The sequence below is a fragment of the Orycteropus afer genome, unplaced genomic scaffold, assembly GCF_000298275.1.
Source record: "Orycteropus afer afer isolate SDZICR_OR568_19922 unplaced genomic scaffold, OryAfe1.0 scaffold00365, whole genome shotgun sequence".
Taxonomy (NCBI): domain Eukaryota; kingdom Metazoa; phylum Chordata; class Mammalia; order Tubulidentata; family Orycteropodidae; genus Orycteropus; species Orycteropus afer.
In genome coordinates this window covers 822290-832748 of record NW_006921952.1, presented here as the reverse complement: position 1 = coordinate 832748, position 10459 = coordinate 822290, and the positions used below count along the sequence as shown (strand labels likewise).

The 10459-nt window shown below is 43.0% G+C and overlaps 1 protein-coding gene across 1 annotated transcript in view; it reads left to right on the top strand.

The window, feature by feature from the left end:
- AGBL3 (AGBL carboxypeptidase 3) overlaps positions 1–2859 on the top strand; it is a 78385-nt gene extending 75526 nt beyond the window's left edge. Inside the window, exon 16 of the mRNA XM_007952907.1 lies at positions 2433–2859. Coding sequence (XP_007951098.1) covers positions 2433–2859 — 427 coding nt within the window. The remainder of the gene's footprint in view (positions 1–2432) is intronic.
- Positions 2860–10459: the final 7600 nt, after the last annotated feature.

The window sequence follows — 10459 nt, the reverse complement described above, 5'->3', positions numbered from 1 at the left end:
CAGGCAGTTTTGACTACTGTGGCTGTATAGTAGGTTTTGAGATCCGGTAATGTGAGACCTCCTACTTTGTTTTTCTTCTTCAGTAGTGCTTTGCTTATCCGAGGTCTCTTTCCTTTCCATATATGTCCCTTTACTTTAAATGTATTTTTGTTTTATAGTTAAGTGGATTTCTTATAGACAACATATAGTGGGGCCTTGTGGTTTTAGCCACTCTGACAGTATCTGCATTTTAATGAATGTGTTTATGCCCTTCACCTTTAAAGCAGTTACTGATACGCAGGTTTCCCTGCTATCCGAAAGCAGAGCATTCCTATGAAACCTTTTGTAAGCGGAAATGGCGCAAGGTGAAGAAGCAATTACCATTAGTTTATGTGGGAAAACGTTTTGAGTGATCCCAGACCCAAAACATGGGAGCTCTGGTAGTGTAGTGGCTAAGGCACTTGACTGCTAACCAGAAGGCTGGCTGTTCAAACGCACTAGCCACTCCTCGGAAGGAAGGTTGGGCATTCCTACTTCCGTAGTGATACTGCCTCGGAAACCCAAGGAGGGGTCACTATGAGTCAGGGCTGACTCGACGGCACATAACAACAACAGACCCAAAACATAACCTACCAAATCATACCAAATAACACAGAAATCCTAGGATAACGCTGCCACGTAGTGCTCACACACACAGTTCAGAGCTGCGGCGGCTTGATGCTGGGGCACTGAGGGCAGTGCCCGAGGGAGGGGCTTGGTGACAGGTGCATACTGCCTCTTTAATAAACCAAACACCAAACTCACTGCCGTCGAGTCGGCCCCGACCCACAGCGACCCCTCCTTGGGTTTCCAAGGCGGTATCTCTATGGAAGTAGATTGCCCATCTTCCTTCCAAGGAGGGGCTGCTGGGTTTGAACCGCCAGCCTCCTGGTTAGCAGTCAGATGCTGTAGGCACTACGCCACCAGAGCCTCTTTAATGGCTTGCTGCAAAACAAACGCTGAATGCTTTTCATCTTTTTTTTTTTTTTTTTCTCGTAAAAGCAAAAATCCTCTTTGGATTTCTATCACTTAGTGAAAACAGATACTAATGTAGGTCTTTCATAAAAAAGTGGCATAAAGCAAACTTTCTGAAAGCAAGAGAAACGTATTTCCTTTACTTTTCATCATATCTGTGTCTATTTTCTATTAATTGCCTTTGTCTATGTTTATTGTTTGTTTGTTTTATACTCTTTTTTTTTTTGCCTTTTCTGCTTCTAAGTGAAACCATTTATATAATCCCATTTTGTCTCCTCTCTTAGAATATCAATTATACTGCTTTTTTAATTCAGTTTTTTTCAGTGGTTGTCTAGCATTTTCTATATACATTTACGACTAATCTAAGTCCACTATACTGCTTCACGGCTAGTGCAAGTACCTTGTAACAGACAAGTCCCAATTCCTTCCTTCTGTCACCCCTACAGCATTGCTGTCATTCACATCACTTATCCACAGTTATAGTCACCGACTACCTTGTTGCTATTATTATTTAGACCAACCTGATATCTGTTAAAGGAGCTCTGGTGATGTAGTACCTAAGGCATTTGACTGCTAACCAGAAGGCTGGCGGTTCAAACCCACCAGCCACTCCACGGAAGGAAGACTGGGCAATCTACTTCCATAGAGATACCACCTTGGAAACCCAAGGAGGGGTCACTATGAGTCAGAATCGACTCAATGTCAGTGAGTTTGGTTTTTGTTTTTTGGGTATCTGTTAAATCAATTATGAATAAGACTTCCTCAAATGATGTTTGATGGTTAAAGAAAATATTATAACACTGTGATGTGTTTCTAAATGTGTGTAAAGGAAACATTTAATACAATTATAAATGGGAGAGAGAAAAGGAACAAAAAATGAAGCAAGGTCTCTATACTTCACATCATGCTGAGTAAAAGTCACAAAAGGACAAATATTGGGTGACCCTGTTGTTGTTGTTGTTATGTGCCGTCGAGTCGGCCCCGACTCATAGCGACCCCTCCTTGGGTTTCCGAGGCAGTATCACTACGGAAGTAGGATTGCCCAACCTTCCTTCCGAGGAGTGGCCCTGCTTACCTGAAATAGGGAGCTATATAGATACCAGTTTGTTAGTGGGTATCCAGGGTGGGAAGTAACCACGAGGAGAGAGAGTCATTGCTCAGGGGGCACTGAGGGTCTACCAATGGTGGTGGAAGATTTTGGAAAAGGACAGTGACATTTGTTGCCCAACATGACAAATGTGATGGATGTTACTGAATTGGACGTGTGAAAGCTGTTGAATTGGCGAATGTTTCGTTATATATTTCTACTTCAGTAAAAATAGTCAAGGAAGAATGAACTCACCAAATGAGAGAAACACGATTTATGTTGTGACAAATCCCTAAGACTACAAGCAGAGGACATGTTGGGCACAAACGCATGTGTTTCCTTTCTTTCCTAGACTGACGCTAACTACTACTTGCCTAAATAGACAGAGGAACGGCTCATCCTGGACAGCATCCAGAAACCCCCCCTTTCTAGCTCAAAAGGGTCTTCTGACAGACTCTTCAGGTTGGCTCCAGCCTGTGCCCCAGAAGTCATTTGAAAGTCTGTCACCTCTCAAAGACCCCAAGAACAAGAAAAAACATCCTGGAGCCTGCACCTCAAAGACTGAATACAAGAAGCATTTCAACAGTAAATGGGAGGCCATCTCCTCAAGTGGTCAGATGGATGCAAATGTCACCAAAGAGAGGAGTCTTCAGGCTAAAGAGTCCAGATCACCAAGCTTGATCCAGGCAGCCCGTAATCTCACAAGAAACCAGAACAAGCAACCACATAACAGTCAGGGACAAGCCACCTCTCATCTGAAGTATGGAAGGGACAATTAATCTAGTGTTGTGCTGCTCTGAAAACCACGAGTGAAAGAGAACATCTGTTTACTTCATTGAAGAAAAAAGGAACAAGAGCCTGCCCCTTCCTTTCCCATCCTTCCTGCCATACATGCATATCCAGACTACAAATTCTAGACACCCCATCTTCTTAGTGGCAACATCTTTTGGAGATCTACAGAGTAACCCCAGGAAAATACAGAACATTCTAAATCCCCTAGATACTTTATTTTTGTCAGCATGGAAAAATCTCTGAGCTTTTGATTTCTTATAAAATTACTTATGCATACAACATCAAAAAACTAAAAACCCAAGGAAGGAACGACATGTACTGTAATTGACTTGAACCCCTCTCCTAGGGTTTAATGGATCAATCAATTAATGTCATTTACTGAATTTGTTACTATGTTAGAAACCTTTGAGGACATAAAAGACATTTCTTCCCACTAGACAGTTACAGTCTAGTTGTACATATAAAACACACACGATTAAAATAATTATAGACTAAGGTAGCACATAACAAAGTTGCTAAGTTGTACACCTTCTACAATTAGAGGAAAAGGTGCTCATCATACAGAGCAAAAGTGTTGCACAAAAAGGCTCTGACGTGCATAGGTTGTAATTGAAAATACTTGTTTTATTCTCCAAAATCTATCCCAAGTGAAAATATGAGATATACAGTTTCCTTTAGAGCTAATTGGTGTACACCCCCAGCCATTCACTCATGTGCAAACTTTGGAGCAAACCCAGCACCTCATAGCCTGTCGCTCCTTCCCTGTCAGAGATCACTAGCAGGGATTGCAGAGGTACACTAACAAGGAATAGGTGTGTCTGCTGAAGAGTCAAGATGGATGTAATAAGTGAGAAGGTAAAGTCAACCAGGCTGGAGTCATAGGTCAACTGTGGTCTCCATTACAAGCTGAGGCTAAGCAGAATGGGGATAAGGTAGGTGAGGTGTATCAGAGTTATGGGCCAGCAAACCTATTGAGGCATGGGAGCAGGATGGAACTAGGAAGAACTGAGGCTGGGCATTCTACTCTCCAGCATATATCCAGTAGCCAAAGAGAATTCAAGGAGAGCCCATAGTGACACTGTCCTCAGCTGCTAACTGAAATGTTGGCACTTTGAACCCACCAGCCACTCCATGGGAGAAATATGTAAGAGTCTGCCTCCATAAAGATTTACAGCCTTGGAACCCTATGGGGCTCTACTCTGTCCTATAGGGTTGCTATGAGTTGGAATTGACTCAACGATGGTAGGTTTTATGTCTGAAAGAATCATCTCTACCTCAGAGGGGTTCCTAACTCTTTGGCCCAGAAGTCTCAGTGACTCTCTGAGTCAAGGGCAGAAACCCACTCCTTCTGAACCTCTGAAGTATAGATTACATATGTTAGGGTTGGTAAAGTGTGGGGTCATGTTCTGGACCATAGCATTTATTGTAGTTGGCATCATGATGGAGTAAGAGTCCTCAAAATTCAATTTGCCCTTAACCTAATAGATTTGCACAGAAGCCTAACTTCTGGGGAAATCTTGATGATTAATTTGTTGAAATATTACAAAATTTCAGTTGTCTAAGAGTGTTGGTTGTAAACTCTGAAATTGGTTGTCTTTTTGAATGATAAACCAGTTTCTTGGAGAATTGAAGAGGGCAGAGATATTGCCTCAACCGTTTTACTTTGGTCCTCACCCCTGAATGCTGTCCTCATGTCTTATCTTTTGATAAAAGTCCCTTAGAAGATGCTTTAACCTACAGTAGGATCCATTTGCCACTTCCTCAAGCTGCCCTTCATGTTTCAAACTTCCTGTCGTTTTGGGGACATGTCACTCTCACAAAGGCCATTCTCTTTGCCTGGAAACCTCTCTACCTAGTGGTACACCCAACAAGCCCCTAGTTATCCTTCAAGATTCAACTCAAATGCTACCTTCTTTGTAAAGCCTTCCTTACACCCCCAACTCCCCAAATGTAGGAGTATTTTCCTTATTCATCAATACTTGCAGACGTCCATTTAATTAAATTATCACATGTATTATAATTGGTTGGGGAGCTCTGGTGGCATAGTGCCTAAGGCATTTGACTGCTCACCAGAAGGGTGGTGGTTCAAACCCACCAGCCACTCCACGGAAGGAAGACTGGGCAATCTACTTCCATAGAGATATCACCTCACAAACCCAAGGAGGGGTTGGTATGTGTCGGAAACAACTCGAGGGCAGTGAGTTTGGGTTTTTTTGCGTTTTTTTTTGGGGGGTGGGGGTGGTTTAGAATTGGTTGAAAGTTTGCCTCCCTTCTAGACTGAAAACAGCACATGGACTGTGTTGGTATCTTTTCCTCATTTTATTCTCTATGCCCAGAAGAGTGATGATGAAACAGAATGAAGGAATGAATGGACCTTTGTTCTTCCTGAGTTGAAAAGATAATCTTCCACCATGGGAACGCATTAGAAAGGATGAGCAGAGAATACAATGAATGATAACTGTGATTGTTGGAGCTGTGTGTCAACTTGGCTGGACCACAGTTCTGTGTGGTGTAAGCAATTGTGATGTGGGTTGTTCCAATGATGGGATCAGATGTATATGTTTTGAGCAGCCAATCCATTGAAAAAGAGTTTCCCTAGGGGTGTGGCCTGCTTCCAGTATTTTTATGGACATCCTGGGAAAAGAGACACTCTTCTGTGGATCGGGATTCTGTTGTGCTGCCTACGTGAGTGAGCAATCCACCATTTGGCCTGGAGATTTTAGATTTGTCATTCGTTGGAGTCAACAGCCAGTATACTGCCTGCCAACCTTGAGCTCCTCAGCCCCTGCAGCTGTGAGAGTCGGGAAAAGCCTCCAGCTTGACGTCTGATCCAAGAACTTGGGACTTGCCAGCTTCTATAAGTGCGTGAGCCATTTTCCTAAGAGAAATTTTCCTTTCTCTCTATATATAAGCTTTACAGGTTTTGTTTCTCTGGAGAGCCCAGTGTAACACAATAACCATAGTTAACAAAGAAAAGACTCTGACTGAAAGAGTCTATATCACTTATATTAGTGTACCTACATTTTCAATTGATGATCCAAAAAAGGCATTATTCCAAAGTAATTGACCATTGTCGTGGCTCAATCTTTTGGGATGAGGAGCCAAAGTCGGATGAATCTTGACCCTGAGAACAGAAAGGAGATTCTTTCAGACGCGTACGATGACTAAGAAACTGTATGATATGTGATTCCTTGGACACTGAGCACTTCACAAGAGACCAGAAAGCCAATGACAGCAGCTACGAATGTCCTGAGTAAGGGAATGGGGTGGGCCAGTGATGATCACGCATCCACCATGCAGCACACTAACCACTGAAATGGACATAAAGAGATGACAACGAAATAATGACCCTGGCCATGGACTCTCAGAATTAAGGAGGGAGTTTGGATTAAAGATCTCATGCATAAGTAAACATTTTGTTGCTTCACTCAGGAACTTCTCTCAAGACAGACAGTGACCAGAGCACCACGTTACAATGATCTTTCTAACTTCTTTCCCCTATAGACCTCCCAGTAGCTGGATTCATTTAGCCCCTTCTTTCAGATTTATCCCACTTCAGACTCTGAATCAAGCCACCCCAGAGTCATGCTCCACTGAAGGAACCCCATGGCAGTGACTCAGCATGAAATTAATCTTGCTGCCGGTGGGTCCTGCACTGATTTTGTATTCTGATTGGAAGGGCCTGCCTTCTTCCCTGTGACCACATTCCCACCATTTGCTGGAGCTCCAGCAGCCCCTCCGTTTTATCGTGCTTCCCCAGAACCCTAGCCCTTCAGCAGTAGAGCTGCGCCCTGAATGCCATCCAGGCTGCTGCTTGGGACCTGCTGTCCGATGTCCTTGACGCCCCACCTGCAGAGATGCTCACTCTCTCAGCTGCCAGATGCCCTAGTGTTGTGCTTCAACTGCTGCCCTAAATAATGGCCTAGTGTCTGTCACTAGACACCATTACTACAGATTATTTACCACTCTCAACTTTTCACTTTGCTGTTTATATCTGCCTCGCAGGATTTTCCCCAAGGACTCTTCTCTCTTTTCTGCTATACTCCCACCTTAACATGAATAGCTTAGGACATGACTAATGACCTCAGAGGCGATCCTATACAGGTTTCTGGGGCTCCTCTGGTGGCCCAATCAGGACCCCCAGGAAAGCCATGCCCTGGGAGTCAAGACTATGCATATTAGCAAGGGCTATCAAGGACTCTGGGATTTAAACTAATCTGCCTAATCCTGAGGTCCCATCCACACCCTGAGGCAGCCTTCCCTGTCACCTGTTTTGGAGAGCACCAAATGCCCATAACCCTCAAAGTACTTACAATCTATAATGAGACCTATTAATCATAAATGGCCAGGAGAACAAAACTGACCAGTGAAGCTGCTATGTAAAGGGTGACATCCATCCAGTTAGAGGAGGAAGAATCCTTTTCTAGTCTACGTGACACTGTGCCCTACTCTAGTAAGCCTGTAGCATAAGGCTCACCAAGAAGGACCAAGGCTCGGATGGCATATTCTACTTCCAAACCTGTCCCTGAGACTGCTGCAAAGCTCTTGTAGCACCCACAGGTACTCACCACTTCTTGTTGATATGGGTGCTTTCAATTGCCAGCTCTACATCCACTGCCTCAGAGATCAAATCACCCGCCTTCAAGTTTCCTCCCTTGGTCTTACTGTGAATTCCCATACACAGCCACCGGTCCATCTTACAAGCCTCCCAATGCAGGTGTAATATGCTTTTGTGGGTTCCCATCCTGGTCTTTTCCCATGAGTTAAGAGCCTAAGCATCTTAGAAGAATGTGCTGATGCTGGAGTCATAATTGAACTTCCTCACTCAGTTCCGATGCTATTATGAAATATGTTCTAGAACCAGTGGCCAGAGTACGCTTTATAATTAACTGATGGAGTGTGCTTCTCAGTGAACCACACTCTCACTGCTCGACTAATTTCTTTACTAGAAAACTATTGTCATTTGATGGATTTCAGCAAGCTTTTAGACTCTGGGATTTATTTATATTCCTCTGAGAATCCTCATACCCAACCTCACCATGTTTTCCCATTTATTAGGGACTCCCTTGTCTAAGTCTCCAAAGCCTATACCCATTTTTCCCGATTTGGTGAAGCCCTGTCTTCTGAACTATCCAAGTCTATCCTGCTTTACATAAGTGGAACATATTCCAAAAGCCAGTTGAAAAAAAAGTTAGATATTTGGGCTTCACAAGTAAGCTCTCTTTATAGTAGGGCTATGAATTTTTTTTTTAATTTCCTTCTCTTTATATTTCTGTGTTTTCTTCAGAGAGAATGAATTAATTTTATTATCAGGAAAAAATAATTATTTAAAAAAATGCATGATGATGTCCACTTCCATCCTTTAGAGAGTATCTGGTAATGGACAGACGCTCCCTCTGTAAGCAACTATAAAACTGAACACAATATATAAAACAATTGCCTTTGAGCGATGGATGATGGACAGCACAGGGCTGTGATGCTTGGAGAAGGGAAGCGTGCTGGGTGAACCCTACTTTCATTCCAGCTTTCCCCCTGGGGGCATATTGTAAAGCATGATGCAGAGTAGCGGGGGGTCTACCAGTCCTACTGCAAGAGCATAATGTAACTCTCTTACAATACCTGCCATTGGAGGGCAGGGTGCTAAGAAGGAAGGGGCCACCCAAGGAGCCCCAAAACCTGTATAGGATCTCCTCTGAGTCATTAGTCATGTCCTAATCTGTTCATGTTAAGGTGGGAGTATAACAGAAAAGAGAGTAGATCCTTGGGGAAAATCCTAGACATTCAATCAGGACTCCCAGGAAAACCATGACCTGGGAGTCAAGATTATGCATATTAGCAAGGACTACATCTTAAGACCAAGAGCAAAACTGCACTAGAATGTTCCAAAAAAAGGTTAAAATCAAACCTCAGTGAGGTCAGTGTTCCGTCAGTAACTTAAATTCTTCCAGAACAAAACAAAACATTCTTTAGAGGAAGATAAGATAATGCAGAGCCTTTATAACATAACAATACAAAGTCTAGCATACAATTAAAAGTTATTTAAAAAAAGAAAATGGTAGATCCTGGATAGTTTGGGAGAACAATATGGAATGAAACTCAAAATTATTAAAAAAAAAAAAAACCACCAGGTTTACTAGTCTGATACATCCTGGTGAGACACCCAAGACTATGGCCCCTAGTTATCCCTCAGGTCTGGAATTGAACTCACTCTCCATGGCTTCCAGCCAAACAATAGGCATATAGGTTGAACATTTACACCAGTAGATACACTCCTTAGAACAATCAATCATGAGAGAACAGAAGGGCAGTTTTTGCACAGGGAGATAGCTCAGGGGGCAGGAATACATAGGAAAGAAGGACACAGGGAAGAAGTAACTTCAGGGAGGAAGTGGGAAGAGAACTGTTACATTGTGGGGAATTTCAGTCAATGTCGTTGTGGTAGTTAAGGTTGTTGTCTACTTGGCTGGCGCTTGTTGAGTGGCTGGGCAGCTGAATGTAGTTACTCCCCATGGTGAGATTGGCAAACTCCATGGTGGAATCTACTGGAGCAGGTGAGTAGCTGGTTTAGGGATATGGTCTGCTTCCAGTATCAAGAAGCAGCTTAGAGGATGGTCTCTAGCTCTTTGGCATGCTTGGACCCTGCATTCAGCAGTCTTCATTCAGCAGCCTGCCATGCTCTACTGCTCTTGGACTTTTAATGGACTTGAATCAATGGCCTGCCATGTGATTTGGTAACATGAGGGACTGTGCCTTCTCACTTGTTGACTTTGGGTTTGTCAGCCTAAGCATCCAGCAGCTGTCTTAGTGAAGAGATGCCTCTAGTTTCAGTGGCCGGGAGTAAGAGGCAGAGCCAAAGCCCAAGGTCAGGGGACTTTCACCCAGCCCCTAGAGTCCAGCACTTGGAACTCAGACTTCTAGCCTCCAAAACTGTAAGAGAGTAAGCTCCTGTTTGTTCAAGCCACCTATTTGTGGTATTTTCTGTTAGAGTGGCACTAGGTAACCAAAACAGTCATGAAACAAAATGTGTATGAACTGCTGTATGGAAAATTAATTTGCTCTGTAAACTTTCACCCAGATCACAATAAAATAAATAAATATTAATTTTAAAAAGCATTTATTATGTCTAAACCAAACTCACTGCTGTTGAGGCAATTCTGACTCATAATGACCCCTCCTTGGGTTTCCGAGGCAGTATTACCACAGAAGTAGATTACCCAACCTTCCTTCCGAGGAGTGGCTGGTGGGTGGCCAGCCTTCTAGTTAGCAGTCACATGCCTCAGACACTATGCTACCAGAGCTCCCTTATTATCTCCAGGAACACAAAAAGTTGTACAGGAAAGGAAAAGTAATCACAGTTTTCTACACAGCTGCCATAGATGGTATTTCCATAGTTACAATATTGTAAGCACTAAATATTGATTTAAATGAAATTATAACTTTTGGGAGGAAGGATTTAAATAAAATGACAACATTTGGAACAAGGGGTCAGGAAGAAGAAAGCTAAGTCTTTGTCTTCTCTACTTTGGAGTCAGTAGATTATTCCGAAAAGTGGAAAATCAAGAAGTACCAATGCAAGCATGTTATTTA